The 25153-nt window shown below is 47.0% G+C and overlaps 1 protein-coding gene across 2 annotated transcripts; it reads right to left on the bottom strand.

The window, feature by feature from the left end:
• Window positions 1-1491: 1491 nt before the first annotated feature.
• VILL (villin like) lies at window positions 1492-24309 on the bottom strand. 2 transcript variants are annotated; one of them, XM_075704719.1, is made up of 20 exons: window positions 24241-24309; window positions 22642-22716; window positions 20329-20525; window positions 18574-18682; window positions 18136-18246; window positions 16577-16776; window positions 16411-16489; window positions 14919-15017; window positions 12767-12920; window positions 11621-11721; window positions 10807-10944; window positions 10095-10253; window positions 9018-9197; window positions 8119-8264; window positions 7263-7407; window positions 6382-6570; window positions 4045-4110; window positions 3400-3414; window positions 2893-3141; window positions 1492-1605 (listed from the first exon to the last, which is right to left on the bottom strand). In XM_075704719.1, exons 1-20 carry the CDS (start codon window positions 24307-24309, stop codon window positions 1492-1494), a joined length of 2595 nt encoding a protein of 864 aa, XP_075560834.1. The 2 variants fall into 2 exon arrangements, with proteins under 2 accessions (XP_075560834.1, XP_009485624.1); XM_009487349.2 differs by lacking the exon at window positions 3400-3414 and having other exon boundaries at window positions 4042-4110.
• Window positions 24310-25153: the final 844 nt, after the last annotated feature.

Raw genomic sequence — 25153 nt, 5'->3', positions numbered from 1 at the left:
CTTCACTCCTCAACCAACACCTGCCTGCAGCTCCTCGGCTCCATCGCCACATCCCGGCAGCAGGCGTGGGCAGTCAGGCCAGCTGCTGAACGGCCAAGTGCCCCTGGTCCTGGGCAACAAGGGGGCTTCAGGAGCAGGGTACATGGGCATGGGGAGACAAATGGTCCTGGCTATGTGGTGTTTGGGAACAGAGGGGGCCTCACCTCCTCAGTTTGTTCTTTTCTTTTAAAAAAAATCCCAAATCCCATTAAGGACCAGGTGTTTGAAGGGTCTGTGGCCCTGCAGAGCTTGTCACTACTGCTGTTCTACCCCACACGCTGATCAAGGACACTTGCAGTGATGCTGCTGGCTGTTTATTTGGAATCACTGATCAGGTTGAAAACGGGGTAAAGCTACAAAACCACATCTTCTAGGTTTATAAACATATGTCTTTCCTTCCGTTTACAGCTGTATCCTTTAATCGCTGATCACTCACATTTCCCCCTGCCCTCCCCAATCAGACTGAGCTCGCAGTACGGAATGGGCACTCTTGGCCCCATGGACATCACAGGGATGGAGCCCTGATAAAACCTTTAGTGGGACATGCTATGCCTCAGGTCATACCCAAACCCCTCCTGGCTTCCTCAAGCCTCTGGTCTGCAGGCAGGTGGACTCATGATCACCTGCACCCGGTCGTGCTCAGGGAGGCCAGGTGAGATTGGAGATGCTGTCTGAAGGGAAAAAAGAATAGTCTGCATCTTGTCTGGCCGTCAAAATCAACAGCTGTGTCTAGCCCTTAGTCTCATCATCCTCTTGAAATGTATTAGCTAATAAGTATGCTCTTAATAAGTCATTTTTTTCCAAGCCAGGTTCTCATTTGTTTTACCTGCACTGGGCTATGCATGTTAGTCTACAACTGATTCTTACTGTTCTTTGGCAAGTAGTTTTTCTGCAAGGTGAGAAGGGGCAGAGCTGGTTGATGTCACTCCATGGGCTACCCCATCACAGATCTGGCTACTCCATTACCTTTTTCCTGACCTCAAGACTCCGGCCCTGTCCTCCCAGGGTTTCCCCCTTCTCTCCCCACCCAGGATTTACATAGCAGCTGCAAGTGGCCCTTGTTTTGCCTAATCTCAAACTTCTACAAATGAAGGAAGATCATGACTTTGTGCATGTGGCAATTTGCAAAAGGGAGAGGAAAGAAGAGGCTACAATATGGTTGTGTGACAAACGCTTGTCTTCATGGCTATCAGCACTTTTGTGTCAAAAAGAGGCAAAAACATCCTGCAAAGTCATTCTTGCAAACTGTTTTGCCTCCTTAGGTTCAGGGTTTGCAGGGAGAAAGGAGCCATCCCCCCTAACAGTGGCTGCTGGAAGAACTGCATTGGAGCTTGGCCTGATTGAGATGTTGGGTTGGGTTCATTGAGCAAATGTCTGTACTTCTTCCCTGCAGCTCCTAAGAGAGCGAGGGTTGGTCCCAGAGTCACTGGATGCCGGATGGCCCCTGCGGTCTCAGAAGAGTCCACATTGCTTCTTCTCATTCTGCTGCTTCCATTTGGGCATCTGGTAGAACTCGTCCTTGGACTTCCCAAAGATATCGTAGAAATCGGCATCAGAGAGATAGTACTGCAGTGGGAGGAGAGAGCAAGGAGAGGTCACTGTCAGCTTTTGCAGAGGCTGGGACACCTCCATTGGCTGCATCCCTTCCTCACTGTGCCAGTGCTGACCCCTGACTCCAGGCCAACAGCTCCTGTTCTGCTGCCTGTCCTCGTGGTAGGAAGTGGAACGTCCCAGCAACTGTTCCTCAACATGCTTCTCAGAGCACCGCAGGAATAAAAGCCCACCAGCCCAAAGGGATGCCCTGGTTTTGAGGGATTGGCATCCCCTGGCTGGAATTTGGTCCCTGCTAATCATACTGAGGCCAGAACGATTAATGGCGTGTTGGAGAAGTTCTGTTGGCCAAAGTTCTGGGTAGTTTCTTAGGTAGCGATTCACAGTGAAAGCATCTCCCCCTTGCTCAGTTCCCCCCACAAATATTCCAGTGGAAATGTTCACTCCCATTGCTGAAAAGACAGAAAGTTTTGTAGATAGCAGGCTCATCAGTGATACTGAGAAAGACCCTGTGGGAAATGGAGGTTGAGTTTTCCCCGGTATTTTGGGTAGAAGAAAGCACTCATGTACAGCCCAGCTGAAATACAACCCTTAGCACACGGGCAGTGCCATGGGGCAGAGCTGCTGGCCTGACCGTGGATCAGCCGTGGGTGTTGGGCTTTGCCAGGAGATCTGTTGGGGCAAGATATTGGCCAACCATGGGTTGTAGAGAGTAGAGGGAATGGGCTCCCTGTGTCCCCTGCACTGGCTTGCTTGGACTCAGCTATGGACGTTGCCAAAATCCTTGGGCTGATCAGAAATTGGAGATGTGACATCCCTCCCTGTCCCTGGATGGGCTTTGCTGAAATGCAAGCTTTCCAACAAAAAAAAGAGACCCCTTCTGGAAGGAGTTTCAAAGTAAAACAAACAAAGCAAAAGGCAACTGCTGGCTTCATTCTCAGCTGTGTCACCTTGTCTCACAGCAGTTATACTTTGAAGGCTCTGTCCCTCCCAGGACAGAGGTTGGGTGGCAGAATTAAACAACTCTTCCAGGAGAAGATAGTTTGAAAATTAACTAATTAAAATTCATTTTTCTTAAAAAAAAAAAAAGGAAGAAACAACAACTCAAACCACTTTAACTAGGGTTAAAACTACCACAGTTTCCTCTCACATGAAGCTCATGCTCTTTGATGAGACCTGTGTGTCCAGCTAGCATCTCCTTGAGCCTGAAGCAGGACTTAATAGCCTAAAATACTAGCACACTTAGCCGATGACTAAGTTCCACGTTAAGCTACAAAGGCATCAACCCTGTAATGCTGTCACCTCTTTTTTAGTGGGATCCACGCCTTCTGGAAGTTCATCCACTGTCTTGTTCACCAGCACCTCTCGGGAGTAAACTCCTTCGCCGTTAGGCACCAGGGAAGGGCTGCTGTTGCTGTTGCAGTTGCTGCTGTTGCTGTAGCTGTTGCTGTCACTGTGGTTGAAGTGTGATTTATACTCTGGGGAAGCACTTGCCATGCTTGAATCAGCCACGTTGAGGGTTCTCTTGTTCAGGCTGATGTTGTTAAGGTCCTGCCAAATGGAGGAAAACACGTCAAGACAAGAAGCTCTGGCAGAGCAATTTGGGGGTTATCCCAGCATCTTTCTCTCTGTTGGGATTGACAGGGACTGTGTCTGGCACAGGTTGTTGGTCTGTTGCTCCAAAGCAGCAAGCAGAAAGTCCGAACTAGAACATTAGTCCAGCACCTCCACCAATGTTACATCTTCATGTTAGGACTGCTAAAAGCACAGCACTGATGAGACCCCTTGGAAATAACTGAAGATACTTACAGTAGTCTCATTTTTCTCAAGATAACAGCAGGAGAAGGTGTGTGGGGGAGGACAGAAGGTGAGATAGCTATCTGCTATGTCTAAAATGTCTAAATTACCTGCATACCCCTCTCCAACTTGCCATCTCTCCTGGTTCGAAGCTCCTGACACTTCCTTCCAGCCTTCCTTCTGCCCCTGTCCAGGGCAGAACCGATCCCATGTGACAATCATGTTTGGGACTTGCTGGGACCTTGTTTCCTCTGTGTTTTGTAGGATCTCCCATTGGACTGTGCCCTTCATGACCAGGGGCCCCTTGTCCGGGGTCTCAGGGGCCGCAGCACTGCAAACTACTCACACAGTGCTTAACTGCGCGCTCATTTCGCTGCACACGCGTAGTTTGGAAAGCAGCTGGCCAGTCTCCTGCCTGCAGATGCCTCTGCACAGGACTGGAAAAGGCCCAGGAGATCTGGGTTTATTTATGGGTTATTATCAATCATGTCTCCCTCTGCCTTCCACAGAGGAGCACGGCTCTGATCCTGACAGCCTGAGGTCCCCATGCCCGCTCAGATCGTTTCATCCTCTCCTTCGCACGAACAGGCTGGGGGACGCGGTTGTGTTTAAGCGCAGGTTGTTACCCACCCATATGGTCGAGAAGCAACTCACCACTTTAAGCTCAGCTATGGCCGACACGTCTCCTAAGCTGTTCTTCATCTCCTCATAGGACTTGCCATCCTAAAGGTAAAGAGAGTTGTGAGAAGCAAGGGGCGCCTTTAATTAGCACATGCTCCTATCCTCTAATGGGGTCAGGAGAGCGTATGAATTTTAAAGCCCAGTGGTGCCCACCAAGGCGGGAGCTGGTGCCTCCTGCAAACCCCAGCTCCTGGAATCAGGAGACTGTGCCAGAATCTGAACTTTCACGTGGAAACAAAGAAAGAGATGGACTTTTAGCCTTTGCAGTTGTACGGAAGAGGTGAAAACAGGAAATTTAAAGACTTCAGAGAGCAGAAGGCAAATAAAGAGAAATCATATTTACTGCTGGATTTAAATATTTTTGAATTTTAAATGAATCTTGCAATGCCTGAAAATTTGGGATAAAATACTACTCTTTTTTTTCCCTTCCCTGATTCATTTAGCTAAAGCAACAGATTTTTCAAAGCCTCAATCCCTGACTTCTCGTAATTTGGTGCCCTGTATTACCAGCAAGCTCTTATTTCCTGAAAAAGGAATAGACTAGATATATTGACTGTGTTTTTCTAAGCAGCCAGGAGATGTCAGTTCTTAACAGAATCATCCAAAAAAGTTCCCCAACAAGAACAAACAACATAAACACATGGACTGCAGAGCAAACAGATTTAGACTCAAAACTGAGCAGTGAACACACACACACCAGATGTTTCTGGGATGTCAACAGTTTGGATTGCTTGTCTGTAGTTGCTGAAGCTGCCTACAGGGGATATTTTTAGAGGCACATATTTTATGAGCTGTATCCTTGTTTTTCAGCAGTTCCTCAGAAAAAAACAAGTTTTGACCTTTGTTCTAAGCAGCAACAGTGTTTTAAGGGTCAGTGCTCTGGGAGTTGCTGTCTTGCCTGTCCAAACCCAGCTATCAGGACAGGCTTTCTACCACCACACTGGCTGTGAAGAAAGACAATGCAAATCCAGCTACAGGAAAAAAAAAAAAAAAAAAAAATCTCTGTATGAGATTTCCTGCAGTGTGAAGTCGCCTTGGAGACCTTCACCCCACTGCCCCGGTTGTCCCATCTGCAGGCTCCAGCATGGGACTTCACTCACAGCCCTCTGGGCAACCAGAAGATGGGATTGCTTGTGAACTGGCTGAACACTGATGTTCATAGAATGAAACAGGAGCGAGAAGGGACAATCTCACTGGGGAAGGGTCTGGTGAAACACCACCTAGGAGCTGAGCTTTTCCCAGCGGCCCATCAGCTTGCTTTTTTTTTTCTTTTTTCCTTTATTTCTTAAGCTGTGCACACCAGTGCCATCGGGTGGCAGGAATTTAGGTGCACAGCCTGGCAGCATTGCTTCCACTTCGCTGTTTGCTATGAACTGATACTCTGGATCTCTTAACCACCAAACCCCACCAGGATCATCCTTTATTCCCAACACATTCTGTGCTGCAGCACCAAGCCCCCAGGCTGGCTGGAGCGGCTGGTCCATGGTCCGCATGGGGTTAGTGCATTGCTCCTTCTTCCACCCAACCATGCTGTGCACAACCAGGGTTGGAGACTGGGTCCTGACAGCACATGGTGGGGCCCCGTGCACGGGCCACATGGGCAAAGCTCTGCTCCGCATTATACTCCTGAGATGATTTGAAGCCTGTGTGTTTGAAAGAGGAGAGACAGGACCTCTCTCTTTACCAGGCAACTCATGGGGCAGGTTTCCATTTCTGTAGAGCAGAAAGCTGGTATTTGTAAATCACTTTTCAAGAAGGCGCCTTTTTTTTGTAGGGACCAAGGGTGACCTTGCTCAGGAGCTCCTGGGCTCTGATGGGCAGTCTGCAAACCTGAACATGAGACCTGTCTGCTCGCATCTTTCATTTTGCCAGAGTTTGCCCTTAAAGCTGGGTCATAAATTTTTCTCTGTGGCTGCATTTTGAAAAATGAACTTTTTTTTCAATTTTCTTTATGATGTGGGGTGCTTCTGTTTTCACTCTGAACTTGATTTTACTACTAGCAGCCCCAACCCATTTTTTGGCTGAAATCACAAACCTGATTCGGAACCTAATCTTTTTTAAAATAAAAATGTGAATATTGTGAATTCAAGCACATTTACTTATATTTGCAAAAGCCTCAGTTTCACCAAACAGGTACTTTTTGCTGTCGAAGGAGTAGAAGCTGCTCAGGTAGCACCAGGAAGCCGTGAAGCTCAGGACATGTCATAGCACGGTTTCGCTCCGTGCACCATAGTGGACACGTTCACTGACAATAACACACTTTAAGCACCGCTGAGCACGTGTGCGCACCACAGGGCTTTTCCAGCAACTTACGCTCCATTTGTAGGGATCCCAAGCGTTGAACCATCCTGTGAAGTTGAGGGGTTCATAGCCCTGCTTCACCAGTATTATCGGAGTTGCCAAGTCTCTTCCTGCCGGATGGTTCTTGAGATACTCCTTAGCAGAGGCAATTGCCTCGTTCTTCTCGTACGTGTTGGAGGCTTTGCCAATCCAAAGGAAAATCTGCAAGGAGAGAAGGTGTTGAAGATCAGTAAGTAGTTAGGACCTGTGCGGACATGGCTGTTTTTTCACCCTTGCCAACTGAAACACAGATAAGACAGGAGTTGTTGTTTCCCAATAGTCCCCTGGGATTTTGACGTCAGATTTCCTCCCAGCCAAGAATGATTTTGCTTTGAGACAGGCCCAAAGCATAAATACGTCAGAAAACAGCTCTCACATGCTTCAAGATAGCTAAGCTCAGTCCTTGCAGGGCCAAAAAATCAAATTGCCTCAGAAAGCAAATCCCTCGGAGTCAGGTTCCAATAGTCTAAAGCAAGTCCTCACCATCGGTGCTGGGAAATGAGGGGGAGGGTTTCTGGGTGCCACCCCCTGGTACGAGCTGGCAAAGACTGGAGCAGGTCTACCTCATCTTGCCTTGGAGCAAGGCATAGAATCATAGAATCGTTTGGACCAGGTGTCTCCGTTTCCTCCTTTCTGAAACAGTGCAAGCAATACTACCTTCCTCGTGTTTTGTACCTGGGTGAGAAGGACTGGGCATACACCTGCTTGTCTGACCAAACATCGGGAAGCGTTTGGCGATGGAACAGAAGGTATGTTGCTCTCGGTTTCACATTGAATGACATATTCAAACAAATTAGGCCATAACCTGTTTGAAAATATGTCTGGGGAGAAGGGGAGGGGGAATCAGTGCTGACCTCTTCCCATGTGTCTAGCAGCATGACATCATCTTCATCCAAGTCTTCCTGGCAGAAGCCCACCACCTCTGTCATGATGAATCGACCCGTCTGGTTTGAACACTCAAAGAGGCGAGGCTGGTAGTGTGTGATTTGCTCTTGAAACCTTCCTCATGCATGGCAGGGAAAGAAAAAGCAAGAGAGATGGAAACCTTTCATTCGTAGTTTACCATGGGGTCCTGTTGTCATGACCTTGATCGAAGAGGTGGGAACATGGTAATGCTTATCTGAGGGCCTGAAATCCAGGCAGCGTCAGGTCTCAGGGAATTCTCAGACCATTTTAACAATACTTAAAGGTAACTTTTTCTCCACCCAAAGAGAGCAAAAGCAGAACCCTTCTCTCTTTGTGGAGATGAGCCTGCTGTCAGGTGAAAGCCACATCAGATCACTTGGTTGTGAAGGAACATGTCGCCTGCCCAGAGAGCTGCAGAAATCCAGGTTGTTCAAAAGCAGTTCAGTTTCATGAATCTTCTGGGGCTGCCCATAAAGCTAGTAATGGCTGGAAATGGAGCATGTGGTTCATGTAGGCCTTAGGACAAGATATGGGATGGATTTAACTGTGGGGAAAGGAGGGTGCAGCATACCCTTGTCTGCAGGGTTTGGATCTGGAGCTCCTACTTCACAGAAGGCCTGACCCAAAAACTAGGAAAGAGACATCTTGGTGTGGTTTCCGACCAAGCTTTTGGTGATATTCTGAGCTGGTGCTCCCTTTGGTGAGGACATGGTATCAAAGTGTTTACTCGCTTTCCAGCAAAGTTTTGATCCCTTGATTAATCTTGCCTGGCCAAGCCCAGAGGAACAAGCAGGTCACTATTACCTCTTTTCACTGGCGTAAGGTGCTTTGCCTCCCAAGGCTTCCCAGAACTCTGCTGGCTCTTGTCCTTCCAAAATGGTGTGCTTGTCCCGTTTGGAAACAATGTCAGCTACCATTTTTGCCATCTCCCTTTCATCTCCGCTGCATCCCTACATTCAGGACATAAGATTGAGGTGAAGTTAGGGACAGACTGGCAAAACTTATCTGTGGGGAAAAGCTGGCTTGGTCCTACTCTCCTCTGGAGAACTTTAGACCTGCTTGAATGCTTTTGAGGGTCTCATCTGTACTGGTCACTCAGAATCCATTTCTAGTCCTTGAAGGGACATTCAGCGCAGCCAATGGCACCTAGAGGAAAACTCATAATCATAGAATGGTTTGGGTTGGAAGGGACCTTTAAAGATCATCTAGTCCAACCTCCCTGCCACTGGCAGGGACATCTTTCACTAGATCAGGTTGCTCAAAGCACCATCCAACCTGACCTTGAACACTTGAAATGATGGGGCATCTGCAACTTCTCTGGGCAACCCTTCTGCTTTGGTTTGATCTACCATCTCATCCTGAAACACATGACTGAACCAGGATAAATGAATATGCTCTAATCTGGGCTTATATCTTTCAGCTGGAGAACCCGGGGTGCTTTATTCAGCTGAAAGCTGTGTGAACGTCTAAAATGAGGTGAGGTGAACCCCAAGATGGGTCACTTCTGTAAAGAGAGGGCTGTGTTACTGCTGGTCCTCCACAGATGGAGCCCTTTCTCCTGGGTGCACCTTCCTCCATTGAAATTAATGGGCCACCTGCCCAAGGATACACCTCCACAGCTCAGTGGAGGCAGGAGACTCAAGTCCCACAGCAGCAATTTCAGTTTCCTTCGGCTGCCTCCCCTGGACTCACTGCAGTCTCACCTTCCCGCACCACAGGTAGCAGACTTGGCTGGTTGTCAGCACGAAGACATCATTGGAGTTGAGCGAGGAGGCCCGGGCCGGCACCTCCGTGGCCTTTGTGTTCATCTCGTCCGTGCCCCTCACCTGGAAGAGGCGGATTGCCGGCTCGGGTGTGCTTTTCTGAGCCCGGCTTGTGCCGCCCTGCAAGGAAACAGAGGGAAGGATGGTGTTGGGAGGTGAGGAAGACATGCAAATCCAGGGTGTGACTGGTTTGAGGAAGAAGGTTTTGGGCTCACAGATCTCCACACTGCTGCAATGATGGACCATGGTCCTGCACAGAGCAGGTGAGGAAATCCAAATACCTTCTGGTTCCAGGTCAGAATAAAACCCACATGTCATAACTTCCACATTTCCCCCCGATTACTCTGAGTCTTGACCAGTTCCTGTCAAGATGCTCAAGTCCAATATGAGCAGATCTTAGCATCTGCAAAGCATTTGTCATGTAAACTGGGCAAGGTAGCTTGACTCAGATTTCCAGCTGTGCTTGGCTTAGCTGAACATCTGCCATAGAAGCTGTATGGTGGGACCAACACTGAGAGCTGAGGGCAATCCTCCTCTTCCCCAGCCATTTGCGATGTCTCCACCACAGATGTCGGCAGCCAAAGCAGCAAGTGAAGTGGGTTAGTAGTTAACATGGTATAATTCAGGCAGGGACAATTCAAATCATGTAACTGTTTGTAGGGTATTTTGGAGGACCCTCTCTGGATTGTGCTAGCTGTAATTTACAGCATGATTGTCTTATTGTAATTCTGCAAAATATTTTGGGATAGAGTTGGAAAGAACATCACACATTAACGCTGGAGCTCAGGGGTGGGCAGCTGAGTCTGGGTCAGTCCAGGACTGTGTTTACACATATGGTGTTCAGACTACTTGGGAAATAGAAGAAATGTTCCACCACTTCCATCTGCCAGCCCATGCAGACCTGGCAGGCTTCTTTCCTGAATATCAGCCCATTTTTCTGGACTATTTCCATTGCAACTGCCAAGCCATCGTTGGTCCTTGCACCTTCCATTGCCCACGCACACAAAGCCACGTTACCTCGTAAATGACCAGCTTGCCCTTGAAGATCGCCAGGAAGTGTGCGGGCTCCTTGCCCATTGTCACGCGCACCTGCACAGCCTCGTCCCCGTGCTTCTTGTCCAGCTCAATGGCATTGAGGGCACAGGCGGTGATTTCATCTACAGAGGCATGGCGACCCTGGGGAAGAGAGAGATGGCACGTGCAACGTGATGAGGTGAAGGGTATAGGGCTCTGCACAATGTAACATCTTCCAATCCCAAGCCCTGCATACAATATGATGAGATCAGAGTTAAAACTACAGGATGCTTTAATTTCATTTGCATGCTGGTTTTGGAGCCTCTAGCATCCCATTTTCAAAGCTGTTCTCTGCATTCCAGGGGAGGAAAATGTACTTTAAAAAGGAAAGCAGAGATATTCATATACTCACATGGCTCCAGGAGCTGAGGCTTTGAGGGACTATCTGAAAGACTACAAAGTTTGACCTCAGCACTGTAAGCCCATAATCCTTCACTATTTCTGTCTGACATTGCTGGCTCTCAGTCTGATGCCAGATTGGGCTCAGAGTGTCCATGCTGCCTACACAGCACAACTTGTGACATTTGCAATGGACAACTGATGAGCAAAGGGCACGCGAGTTCTGGATATTTGGGATTTTTGCATGTATTTACTTCCTTCAGCTTCAGGCTTCCAGCAGACACAGAACAGTCCCTTCTGCTTTGGTTTGACCTACCTGCCACATGTAGAGGACATAGTGAGGCCTGCCTGATCTCAGGTAGGTGTACAGGACTAGGTAGCAATCACCCCCGTAGAACTGCCCATATGTCTTGGGATTCACTGGCTGCATCTGCAAGTCCTCAATCCTCCACACCTAGTGAAAGAAACATCTTGGTGGGCAGCAGTAGAGTCAACATGAAGACAGAGCACAGCCCCTTTGCTAGCAGACCACTGAAGTTCAGGTCTTCATTTGGAAAGATAACCCTTCTTCTCTCTCCTGGATACCAGCCTACGTTGCCCCAGCTTGATTAAGTGCTTGGTGGCAAAGTCAGGTCTCTCCAGTGACTGTCACAATACATGTGCCATTAATGGACTTTCAGCAGTAGGTGGCCCTCAAGGAGGAGCAGCCTCTAGGTCCCTCTCAGCCCCACATCCCCTCTCTCATGCAGCTCCATCTTCCATGGGAGGCCACAAGAATGGGAGAGGGGCCTCTGCTCTGCACAGGTTTGGTTCATATGGACCTAACTGGGAGACAGTGTGAGAAGGGGGTTGACTGTATCAGTCTCATGACCCACACACGTGGCAGGAGAGGAGTCATCTTGGTGACTGCTTTGCTCCACTGGTCATGGGTTGGAGGAGAAATGCCCCTGAGCTGCTGTCACTTCTGCATTAGTTTGAAGCCACTTTGCTCTGGCTGCAGCCATGCTTCCTTGGGGAGGGTAGGTGGGCCCACCTTCACAGCTCCGTACAGCTGCTGTGTGTGAAAAGGCGGAGATGTTTGGAAACACGCTGATTATTGCATCCTCTGACAGCAAAAGGAGCTCTCTCACCTCTACCTCCCCGGAGGCATCATCTACCATCCTCTGCTCAGCAGCTAGCTCCGGTCTGGCATGGAGCTGAGTGGTGTCAAACTTCACCTGCTCCACCTTGGCTGCATGCACCAGCAGAATAAAAACAAGAACCCAGTGAATGCACAATAACATACAAAGCCTTTGCATCACCCTCATGCACACACACAATTGTTATATACACGAGAAAAACCTGGTCCATGGTTGCAAGAAGCCAGTCTTGCCACCAGTAAGCCAATGTTGATTTTGGAATATGCAAGAGCTCACACACTCCAGTGTTGATCTGTTACAGGCTGGCAACCAGCCATATAGCATGTTCCAGTGATGACTGGCTGGTAAAAATATTAGTTGTCTCCTGACTGAAAATTCATAATTGTTTTCCAAATCTATACCTATTTCCCCCCTTTTAAAATGTCACTTTCAGAAATAAAATGGCTACATTTCTCCAGCTCATTATAAAGAGAGAGAGTATTTATGGACAGTATGGAGAGAGAGAGAGAGAGAGGTGGAGAGAAAAGGGAGAACTTGCAAAGGAAAGAGATTTGTGTCTCTAAAGCTATTATTGATGGAGACATTCAGCATCTCTGTCACCATCCCATCATTCATCAGCAAGTTCTCTCTCTTCAGTATTTACTCTTTGGGGTAAATGCATTGTAATAGTCATTTCAGCAGCGTGATAAATTGAGGCACCATTTACACCTGGTGTAAATACAGAATAATTCCACTGACATCAGGAGGGTCTTGGGTGGATGCCAGTGTAAATGAAAGCAGAACATTGTTCAGTACTTCCTTATCAGGTTCAGCATTAGCCCTTCATAAAGAAAATTAGGAAGTTCTGCAAGTGTGAAATTTTGCATACAATTTTTCAGATGAGAGTGATCTTCTGCCAACATTTACATTTGGAATAAGTGGCAGTTTGGGTCATATAAGAAGCCTCAGCAGTTCTGAATGTTGTTGAGTTCCTGAATCCTTTGCATCTACTGAAGAAAGTGGGAAATACAAGGCATGAGAAGAATGTGCACTACATTTTCAAGATACTGAAGGTGTGAGACAGTTAATGTGAACGATGTTCCCACAGGTGTTGCTTAGCACAGGTAGGAAAGCCAAATCCGGGACAAACATGCTCACCAATTTTGCCAGTAGTGTAGACTTTGCCCAGTCCTTGTGTTTCATCCTTTTCTGTCCACCTCTGGAAAAGCTGTTTAAACATGGCTGACTCTGCTCCATCATTGATCACTTCAACGTTGGTGGATGAAGGATAGCCTTTAGCCTGGATAAAACCCTAGTGGTGTTGAAAAAGGATGTTAGTGGGGACACATCAAGCTTTTTACAGACATGAGAAGAGGGATGTGGACCTGAACCAGCTGGTCCCCCACTGAACACAGTGGCATGACCAAGGGCAGGATTGACCCCAAGGCTTGCATTCAGCCTTATAAAGGGAGGTATCTACAAGCTCTCACTGTAGTATCCATGATTATTTCTGTGTTCAGGGGACTGAACCCTGCCCCTAGAGGCTGGTTACCTGGATCACATCCTAAACTTAATCTCTGCGTGGCACCTTAGTCTTGGTGAAAATCTCACTTAATGGCTCTAATGAAAAGCCTCCTCTCCTATCTCAGACAGCTCCATAGATGGCTTCTGGTGATGGATCTAGGAGGGGAGGGGAGGGAGCAGTGATGGGGTGTGCCCATGACCCAAGAGCCTAGTTCAGTTCTTTGCTTTTCTCCAAAATTTTGTTCCTCTCTAAAACAGGAAGACTGTCCTCCCTGTAGCATGATAGAGAGCATGCATGCCAAGGCAGTGAAGGAATGGAGTCAGCTAAGTACCCCAGAGCATGGTGTGTGTTCTGAAGGGACTAAACTCTCACAAATCTCTGTTTTTTTTCTTTTTTTTTTCCCCTAAAACCAAATTATTTCTTTGCAATAGAGCTACTATTGAGTTAAAAGACTACTTCAACAGAGGTGCTTGATACAATATGAAAGGGAAAAAAAGGATCTATGTTCTGCCACAATGCTAAAGTCATTGTTCAGTTTTGGGAACTGCTCTTGTGTTTATCTAGGCAGGCTCCAGGATGACCTGGAGCTACAGTGCTGACAGCCACGGTTCGGGGAAGGAGCCTGATTGTGGGCTTCTGAGCATTCATCTTCTGCTGTAAATACTGCAGCCACACACTACCCCCAGGGAAAAGCAGAGCAGATGGTCTTCCCATCCCTCCCACCTGCCACACTGAAAGAAAGAGATAACTTTTGTTCTACATGTGTAGCTCAGGGCCAGAATTTGCAGAGCTGCTTGCCTACTAAAAAGCAGCTGAGTTAAGCTTTTGAAAGGAGCATAGAGGACTGCGAGATAAGTTTTAAGGCAATGTTTTTCTAAGTTTTTCTTCTCCAAGAAAATAGGTGCAATCAGTAGGTACTGAAGCTGGGTGTCTCCAGGTAAGACCTTATTAAAGTTGGGGCCACTGAAGTTCAGTATCTCCTAGTAGGATCTCATTGAAGATGAGGCCGTTTATGATCTTCATGTAAGTGAACAGACGAATTAAAAGCTAAGTTCCCTTGTAGCCTTCACTTCAACATGCCAACTTGTAAAAAAAACCTTACCAAATGCCTTACTCACTCAGGCTCCCTTGAGGCTAATTTTTTTCTGAAAGGAAATGTTGAGGCATGCTCTTCCAGAAAATAACTGCATGGCAGCTCATCTGGAGGAGCGACATAGGTGCCAGGGCACTATGCTGGTGTGCTTTACCTTAATATGAGCCCTGGTCTTGCCCCAGGTTGGCCAATCTGAATTAATAGGAGTTAATAACAGATCTCTTTCTACCTACTGGAAGACCCTGGTATCAGCTTCAAATTCACATGCAGAACCTGGGCCCAGACCCATTGGTGTTGTGAGGATATGAGCCCCTTTAATAACTGTTTATGGGCCTGCTGACCATGAATTTGTCTAAACCCACCTCGACCCTGCTGATACTCTCTGCCTCCACCATCTCTTGAATCAACAAATTCCAGAAGTCCATCATCTACTGTGCAACAAAGCATTTTCTTTTATACTTTCTTTTCTTTAACAAATTTCTTCCTAGTTTTAGTGGCAGGTCTTAGTTCTAGCGCAATTTGGTGACTAACAATTTTGTGTTTACATCATCATGCCTCCCTTAGACGTTTAACTTCTCCCTCTGTTATTACAGGGCTCCTCAAGACCCTCACTTAATTGTAATTAGTGGTCAGATCTAGATTAGCACTTAGTTAACCTCCCACGACATTTTTTGCGCTATATTACCACTCACCACAGCTCGAGTGAAGGCTGCTTTTTTCTCTTCCGGGCTGGAGGCTTTTCCTCTCCAGACATAAATCTTAAAACCACCTTGGTCTAAAATGTAGCAGTCCTGAGGTGAAACAGAAAAAAACAGATGTAAAAAGCTCTACACAGGCAAAGGTCCTCATCTGTAGCCTACTCAGGTTGGATCCTTCTTGAAGATTTAGATTAGATGTAGATCTAGCTCATTTCCTTGCCTTGCAGAGCTCTAACCCTGGTGCAACCATTAGCAGAGGCAACAGAGGATGGATTTATTGTGGTTCATAAACAGGCTATAACTACCATCAACCCTACAGTGCAGAGGTTCATGGATATGCTGACTTTGCGAGCACACCTGACCCAGGCAGCTGCCCTTTAACTGTAATGAGTTAAAATATGTACTTTTCTTAGGCATTGCTCAAAACTAGCCATTACCATCTCATGAGACGTGTTCCCAAACCAACAGAAACACCAGCTCCAAAAGGCTCCAGGAGAAGTGTATGCTGAAATATCATCCTCAGCCTGCTGTGCTTCAGCACTGCTGCTGGTGGTGCTCATTTATGGCAAATCTGCTACTACAGGAGCAGGAAAAGTCCAGGTTAGACCTCTTCTGCATGACTGTTTTGTGTCCCCGCTCTGGAGCTAAAAGCGTTGCATCGTTGTGAACGCAGCAGGATCCTGAACCCAAAGGGGACGAGATGGCTGCCAGGCAGCCTGTCTCCACTGCAGAGAGCTGGTGCTCCAAACTGACAACCCACTATGTGGCCAAAGACTTCTCATTTTTCAAACTGCACTTTGACGAGAAAAGCAAAAGCATCATATGCCTGTAAAAGGAGACTGAGCTTGAACAAAGCTGACACCAGGGTGAACAAGGGAGCTGGAGCCTCGCAACACAACGCTGTTTTAGAATAGGCTGGTTTGCACAGCAGAGAATTAAGGATGAGCAATTCTCTGCCAAATTTTAGCCAGAAGGATATTAGGAAAGCCTCTGTTTTCTGAAAGCCTTTGGACACGGGGTCTGTGAAGAATCTCCTTCCAGGGTGAGTCACTGAGACCAGCCACTTGCTACAGCAACAAAACATATCTTCACGATTTTGTGAGCAGGGTATTTATTTGCTCCAGATTCTGCAGATGGAGGGCTAACGCCAAACATCAGGTATTAAGAAGCCTTATTTCCATCTGGAATTTATTCCTGGTCTGCAGCTCCCCTTGACTCTGATTGCCAAGCTATTATCAGCCTTGGCTGTGAGGGTCCATTTGCCATCTCTCGTTAAAGCAGCTTCAACGCACCACCTACCTCTGGCCACTGAGGCAGTAGTAGGGCTAAGATGTCCTCTTTTCAGAGGACACCTGACAAACCTGAATGATGGAAGGGCTGATAATTTTCAGGAAATGGGGTATCCCCTTGAAACAGGTGCTCAGCTGAAAATAAAGTGAGCCAGAGCATCCTTTTCTCGCCGCAAGGGCTGGTGGCTTTCTCTCACCTCGTGCTGGAGCAGATCCTGCGTCAGGGGCCGGGTGGCTACCTCCTGTACCACCAGGTCGTTGTCCTTCTCGTAGACACTGAAAGACAGAGTCACCAACCAGAGTCAGGCTTCACAGTGCTCACTGCGAGAAAGGATAGGGTTTGGAGCCCATCCCCGGCCTTACTGGTAGAGCCGGACATTTGCTTTCTGCAGCTCATCTGCTTTCGCATCTGGGATGGCGTCTCGGAGCTCCCCACGCCTCTCACCCAGCACCATCTTCATGATCTGCATGAGGTCCGGGGAGTCCTTCTCGCTGTCAATGATGCCGATCTGAGCGCGGCCGCCTCTTTCGCCGTCCCTGATGCTGCGAGCCAGCGCGAGGCCCTGCACAAGGATCAGGAGGGGGTAAGTCCTAATGCAGACAACAAATTCAGCGAGCCTCAGACCTAGAGCAATGACCGAGCACGAATACTGCAAGCCAGATTAACACAGCTCTCTGAAGCTTTAGTGTCTCCAAATTTAGCTATTAAAAAAAGAGGATGTGTCTATAATGCCTGCTTATTAACTAACTCTCAGGAAAATATTGCTTATTAGAGTCACTACTGGTGCTTGCTCCCGCAGGGCACAGGTGTGCGGTAGCCACAACAGGCGTTGCCTACGTGTGACTGTACATAAGCAGGTCCAATGATCGTGTGAGATGGTCTGGGCGAGAGATGCACACATGCTGAGGGCAACGAGGCTGGATGTTGCAGAGCTGCAGGACCCTGGGCGCCCCGTGGTGACATTTTACATTTAAATGTTTCAAGTATTCAAAAACCGTGGATGTTTTCTGTGAAAAAAGCAGCATGAAATGCCAAGCAACTAATTAGGCTGAAATCTCTGTTTTCCATTGAATTCTTTTTTTCCATGACTCTTACCGCAATAGCTTTGAAAGGGGCCCCTCTTTGTTCGACCTAGGAAATGACCTGCTTGATTGCCAGGATGAACCATGATGAACCATGGCCCGTTCCTCACAGCAGCTGCTCCTCTACCTGCTCCCCCTCCTCTGTGTCCTGAGGGTTTCTTTGTCTTCTCTGCTCTCTGTTGGATCTTCTCCTCTAGCCATTGTGTCCCGGGAAATTGCCTTCCCTGTGAAGTTTCCACCTCTCCTAGCTCATCAGGTGACACCATGTGAAGAGCAGACCTGCCTGCCTTTTAATGTGTACAATGACTGGCTACAAGTTTGGCCACTAACTTTGCTGATGACCCACCAATATATTCTGCTTTATTACATCTCTGTATCTCGGTTCCTCTATCAGTAAAATAAAGATAATGACCCCTTTGCAAAGTGCCTTAAGAGCTGTGGATCTGACCTATCAACACCTGGGTTATGCATTCCTACTTGTCTCTTACTGACCAAGCTGGAGTTCCGTGTGATGCTGTAAAAAACAATTAAAATTCATCTACCCCTGGAGTAGTTACTGCAGCTAAAACCACTGGTGTTGCAGACTTTTTAGTCCTACGTCATGCGAACTACAGGGCACAGAGGGATGGAGGTGCACCTCCCCAGAAGGAGCTGGATGCTTTTCTGCAGCCAGTGCTAGTGATGTGATGGGCAAGTAGAAGATTTACCATGATTTTCTGTGTTCATCTCTGTGTGGCTGGTTTTACTGAGATTTTCACTGCGCATACATTGAGTGCTATTTTTTTCCAGGCATCAAAAACATACCGCTAGTAAACTAAGTGACTTTTGTCTGTACTCACCCTGGATTTCTCAGCAATGTTGCAGTTGGGTCCGTTCCACTGAATCAGCACTTTCCCAAGGTCCAGCAAGAAAACATCACCCTTATTGAAACTGTCCCAGGAAAGCGCTACCTGTCACAAGGAAATGAAAGCGTTCACCAAACCAGGGAGGACAACAAGAGCTACAGGAGATAAGTCACAGCCACTGTGAACTTGCCCTTGGGGATGTAACAACTGGTCTGCAATGACATGCTCATTTTTCTAGTGCTCAGCTATTCACTGAGCCCAATGGCTTCTCTCATGATAATACCAAACTCCCGAGTAAGGTCTTGAAAACCATCGCATAGTAGGGGCCCTTGAGCAGAGATGAGCCATCTAGCAGGCAAACCTGGTCGAAATGGGTGTAAGAGGAGCGGCAAGGAGAAAAGATCCATAAGGAGAGAGGGCTCCTCTTCTTACCTCTGTGGCTGACACGTGCTTCTTCCCCTTGACATGAAGAAGACGCTTGATGTTGTACATATTGGTCTCCACGTGCTTAAATCCTGAAGCCACTCCTCCCTTCTTGTAGCTGTTGTGTAGCAGGGAATAAAGAGTTAGAGCTGTTAGAAAATACCTTCCGCTCTATCCTCTGAGAGCATCTCAAGCTTTTGATGGCAAAAATCTAGAGCCAATATAATCTCAAAGTCCTAAAAATGGAATGTCAAATGCTGTGTTGCCTCACTCTACTGTTCATGGTCCCTGGTCAGGCCATGACTCCTCACAGTGTCCATCCACCTGTTATGGGTGTTGCGTTGCTGTTGTGCATCTTGGGAGAAGGTGTGTAGATAACAGGCAGGTCAGGTATGGCAATGGAAACAGAACACAACCAAACTGAAAATCCCGTTAACCATGGCAGTGGCATCTCAGAGTTGAAATATTCCATAAACATTGAATTAAAAAATGAAACAGATTTTTGCAGAAAACAGACTGTGCAACTCTGCAAGGAAGACACAATCACATCATGAGAGGACACGGTCCCCCAAGGAAGTCCCAGAGCCTTTTTAATGGTTTTTGGGCAAGTCTAACCCACTTCCACATATCCTAGACCATTTTAGAAAATGGATCCAATGTTCATACTACAGTAATAATTGACACAATATAACTGCCATTTATGGGAAAAAGAGACAATTGCTGAGAGTCTTACAGTTTTTGCCATGTGGGTAATACAGCTATTTTATCATAGCTTGAAAGAGACTGGCAAGTTTGGTCAGGCATGTGAGTGATTCACAGTCCTTTAGACTTGTTTGGCTCAGTTTAACATATCCACAGCAGGATGCTCTGGTGATTAGTCCACCTGCCAAGGTGTGGAAAGAGCCTGCTTTAATTTCTCATTCTGCCTCAGACTTCCTGACTGACCTTATGGGATGTGGTTTAAACCAAGATGAAGTCTAACTCATACTGATTTCAGAGGCAGATAGGTTTCCAAATAGACTTCTAAACCTACTTTTTTTTTTAGGTCTGAATTTTAGTCCTTCGTTGTCCCTTACTCATCTTTAAGATGAGAGTAAAAGCACTTTTCTGTCTCACAAAAGTCCCATGGAAACTCATAAGAGGTTGTAGAGATGCACGATACAGAGGTATCAAAGGCCAGACTGGGATATAGGGTATTGACCGAGGATGGGTTTTCATCTGAGTTTTCTTCAGCTGTTTAAAAGCAAGGCACTTAGGTTGTGTATTGCCAATGAAGGTCCTCCTGGAGAACAGCTATTGGAGTCACCTTCCAAAGACAAAAGGATTGGATTCAACAGTATCTTTTAGGTGGCAGATGTTCAGAATCAAACTTTCCTTCCACTACCGGAATATTACTCCCAGTATGAGCCAAATCAGCACTTCTCTTCAAGGTGGATATTATTCTGAAGTGCCCTAAATGGGAATATTAATCTGAAGTGTGTGAAGGCGAGGAAGGAAGATCCTAGGGTGAACAAAAATGAGGTCAAGATGCAACTACTGCAAATATCTGGGAAAATGACCAACAGAACAGAATGACATCGTTCCAGACTCAATGCTTATAAACAATTCTTTCAAAATGAGAAATTTTTCTTTTGAATTTTGACAAACTTCAGTGCTGATCCATATTTTTCAGATTTTTGAAATGTTAATAGCTCTGAGGCGTAGAGAAGCAGAGGGAACCCCAGGGACCATGCACCTTGTTGCAGGGTATTTTATGCTACTCACATAATGCCATTGCGGAAATAGCTTTGGAAGGTCTCAGACTCATGTCCCTGCACTTCCCGGTGCTGCACGGGGTTTCCCCTGAGCACATTGTCCAGCTGGGTGACGTACATGGCCGCAGCACCTTGCTCATCCTGAGATGAATCCTTGCCAATCCAGTAATGCAAATCCACAGCGGAGCCGTGAGAGGTTCTTTTGGTCTGGAAGGGGTGGGAAAGATGAGTCAGGATGAAGACACAGGGCCATACGTGTGTTTCAAATAATATCACTGGCCAGGGAGACCTGGCAAAACTGAATGACCGTGGAGGCCTTTCCCAATTCTGCCTTTCTCCTGGGCAAGGGGAGGCAGGACAAAGCCTTAGGATGCTCCCTGGGAACTCAGCCTGGAGCCAGGGACCTTATTCAGGAGAGCATTTATGTGGTTCATGTACATATTGAACTGAAGGATGTTTCTTGAACTGAAGGATGTTTCTGTCTGATATTCTTTTATAACTCTTGTTATCAAGGAAAATGAGCACCTGTGCAATTACAAAAATTAATGCGTTCAACCTGTCCTACTTTTGTAGAGTTTGATATTAAAATTTAAAGGACACTCTTCTCACAGATCACCTTTTTAAATGTAATGTACAGTGCTATTTATTTGCCTGGAGATACTATCCTTTCTTTCCTGCTCTCTCTCTCTCATATCACACTACATAGTAACACAAACTGCCTCTGGATTCCTGCTGACTTGCAAAACAGACATAACTCTAAATGAAGCTGAGCCTGTGTGTGCATGCTGTGATTCATCGTATTACAGAAAAACCCAACAGCCTAGAAAGAGGCGGCAAGCGATCTGAGAACAGGTGTGCTTATCATTATGTGAGCTGTGCCAGCTATTTTTCAGCACCTACTGTGTTAAACCCTATCACGGACGCCTGGGAAAAGTAATAAAAGCTCATTGTATAAACTGGATTTGACACTAAGTTCTGTTTATTTGCTTTGTGCAGTGATACCACGGTGAAACACAGTAGAAGAACTTGAATAAAATACAGCTCAGTTCCTCTAGGCTCAGATAATTAATTTGTGGCAAAATCGCTCAATTTAATATATTGCTATTGAAGACGATCAAAGTCCCGTTGTCCTGCGGACAATCTTTGTTTGGAGAGCCTCCAGTGAAGGTGCAGAATGCAGAATGAGTATTTTTACTCTCCCGTTTGTAGAGGCAAAGGAGAGTAGTGGGCTGATTAAGGGCTCTTCTACCGGGGGATGCTATTGCAACACAAGCTGAGCCTGTGAGCATCAAAATCTATACTGATATCTATAATCAGCTCCTTGCAAGGACACTCATATTCTGCTTTAAGCATGTCTTTGAGTGGCTGCCACCAAATCGATTCAGCACTTGAAAGGTAGCATAAAGAATGTGCATGGTGAATTAGAGCAGGAGACTCATTCTGAGTCGCTATCCCAGCCTGCTTTCCAGCTTGACATACATTTGACGTGCATTTATTTGCTGTGGGATAGTGGAGGCTTTGCCATCTCTTGACTGACGGAGATGTTTCCAGGAGGGACGCTCAGACCCAGGAAGTGGGAAATGCTTCTGGTTTCCACTGTATGGACAATTTTTGATACAATGGGGCCTGGATTGCCCTAGGCAGGTGAAGAGATTTGGAAGGAATTCTGGGAGCTGAGTGCAACACATCATCCTTCCACAGAGCTTTGGGAAGACAAAGCAGTTTGCACAGCCCATAGAGTAGAGTTGGTTCTCAGAAGTTCCTCATGCTTCTGGCTAGCCTGGGTTCAGCTGGCTGCAAGTAGGTGTGGACCAAATTTGGGTGGGACAGATGAAGTGTCCTAATGGGGACATGAGAAGGGCTGCAGAGCTTCTCTGCTGCTTGAGTGACGCAGAGTAGGTGGCACATCTCCATAACCCACATCAGCTGCTGAAAATGAGACCCTCCAGCTGGCCATCTCTCACATCCCCAAAAGACCTCCATAAGTCATGCAAATGTGGGCCTTGATTTTGTTTGCCAGGAATGTACTGGCCATTTTGGCATATCTGGACATGACTCAGTTGATAAGAAGTTAAATAATTTTAACGGATTACTAAGTTAATGGTTCCTCTGGACTTCTGATTTAGTAAACATACAGTGTTGTTGCAACAGCCATGTTAAATTCAGGTGCATGATGAGATGGTGAATGCACATGCACAACCACTTTTACCCACAGTGCTGCCCTCACCAGTGAGGATACCCAGCATCCAAGCCAGAGCTAAAAAAAAAGAAGGGTTGAACCAGTTGCCTACCAGAGAGACCAATGTTTGTTAGCCTTACTTACGTGCAGAATTACGTAACAGTCCCCTTCAAAAAAAGTCCCGTAAGCCTTTTCAGGTACAGGAACCATCTTCATATTCTGTAAGAAAGTAAGTGTTTGGGTCACTGCTAGAACTTCAGAGCCAGAAGCCAGTGGGTGTGAAACAGGACAGCTGGGGTGCCTGAAACACTAAGGTGGCAATTAGGGTTTGGAGAAGGAAGAACCAGGGCTGTGCTCATAGGCTGGGAAAAGCCACTTCTGGGGGAAATACCAAAAGTACTAAGGGATGAGAAGGGTCAAATGATAATGCTGCTTGGCCAGATTGACAAGTATTTTTTATTCTTGTCCCTCTGCAATCCTGTAGGTCTAGAGCAGGAAGGCTTAGTGATCAGGCTGAAGTGCTCCAGAGCTTGCATTTGTAGGGGATTTCCCAGGGGAGTGAGCACATCTCATCCTATCATCCTAGGTTTAGTTTTGGGGCATGGTTTTTACTCAGTACCCATAAGTTCAAGGCTAACTTTCAGAGCTTTGTTAAGATAACCACTTTGCCAGGGATTCACAGCAACTAGCAGTGCTGAGAAAAGACAGACTTGAGGACACTGATGTGTCCCTCACCCCTCCAGACCCCAATTGCACACTTCATCTGGTACAAGTGCACAATTAACCAGCCATGCCTGCCCAGTGTAGGTGCCTGGATGTGTCACCCACCAGTACACAAGCAGCTCCTGGGCTTGAACTGGCTCTGTGGTTCCCTGGAATGAGACACATACATTCTTCTGGTGGCCTGACTTGTTTCCCAGCATACCAGCCTGACCCTTGTGAACCGATACATCTCTAATTACAGCTCCTCTGGAAAGAAGCTTAGTACAGTGCTTTGGAGAGAAATGGAAAGGCAAAGACGCCGTGGTATTTGAAACACAGCTGGGACCTGTAGAGAGCCAACACCACTTGGAGACACACGTTGGAGCCCCTTCCCACTGCTCCCCTGAGTGGACTCAGGACCTCACTCTAAGCCCTTTCTTGTTGCAGGAGAATGTTCTTGGTAAATTGGGCCAGAAAAAGGCAGAATTGAGCACAGCCCAGCTCCAAACCAAAAGCAAAGACTGCTGCAAGCAGAAGGGGACTGCACAAGCTGCAGTATCTCTCCCTGCAGTGACCCATCAACCAGAGTGGGAAAGACAAGGATGAAGTGCAAATAGACTCCATTGGATGCCTTTGCTGCAAAAACGGGTGCCTTCCCCATGGCAGCTGCTGATATAGACTAAGGTTACATATGCGTAATCCCTCTTCTTGGTGAAACAGGTAATTAATTTCTGGTGTGCTAATGCAGCCTTGCATTGGTTCCCAAAGGGGGTGGAGAAAGCCTCCAGTGCTGGAGGAACAGCTTCAGTCCCATTACATTCGTATTTCCTTAGTCAATATTATCCTTGTTTTACAGAGCAGGAAACCAAAGCAACAACATGTTGAAAGTTGCATAGGGAGAAGTAGGGTCTCCTGTTTCCCACTATATCTTATCTGTAACACCCTCTTTTCCTCCCCAGATTACTTCAAGAATATCTCTTTCTTGAAACATGTACACACACACATGCAGAGGACATACGCCATCATTGCCTCTTGTCATACCTCTATGCCCCATATCTGCAGTCCCAGCTTTCTCTCGATAGTTGGGAGATTTGTGTCACCGTCTGTCATCCTGCCGTCTGAGCTAGAAGGAAAAGAAAGAAGAAAAAACAAAATAACTCTACAGTTGGATACAACAGTAAGTGTGCTAGTCAGCTGGGTTCCTCTTACCATCAGTGGAGGTTTAATACAGATAATCCACACCTTGAAGTGTCTCTGTCTGCTGACTATGAAGAGAGCGCAGCTGTAGTTATCACAGTTAGGTGGGATGAACCCCCATTCCCAGGGTATCCATGCTCATGGGATCAAGCGTGGGATCACAGCCCAGCAAAGACTGGATAGGATACCATTGTTCTGGTGTGGGATTATTTTTCTCCTGTTTGAATAGGTGGAAAGGATTTGCAGGGGTGTTGACCCTGACATCAGTACTGCTTTGTTCCTACCATGGCACAAGGGGTGGCAGAGACAATGGTGGACCTCCAGGAGACCCATGCCCTCCTGGAGCAGCCAGCGGAGGTCAGGTCAGGGACCCTGGGGCACTGGGAGCCTAAGGGATGAAGCCTTTCCACTTCAGGGGGAGATTCAGGTCTAAATTAAGACACCTGCAAGGTATCTCAGGGCAGGGCACCAGGCTCTCGGCTCCGTAAAGGTCAATGGAGACAAAGCCAGCACAGTCAGCAGAGCATATGGAGTGATTCAACTGATGACCCAGATGTCTACTTTACAGATAGCCGAGCAGCTCCCTAGGCTCTGCTGCCTGTATGGGGAAAAGGTAGGTTTCAGTTGCCCACGCAAAGGTGTCTGGGGACATTTGAGATGTTTTTGATATCTCCAGCTGCCCCTCTGATGGGTGAAAGCCTCCCACCCATCCTCTATCATATGTACCAGCTGTGAAAAGAAAAAAGAACTACCCTTA

This window comes from Pelecanus crispus, chromosome 2, assembly GCF_030463565.1.
Source record: "Pelecanus crispus isolate bPelCri1 chromosome 2, bPelCri1.pri, whole genome shotgun sequence".
NCBI classification, from domain to species: Eukaryota; Metazoa; Chordata; class Aves; order Pelecaniformes; family Pelecanidae; genus Pelecanus; species Pelecanus crispus.
The sequence above is the reverse complement of the archived record's forward strand: the minus strand, read 5'-3'. Positions and strand labels throughout refer to the sequence as shown.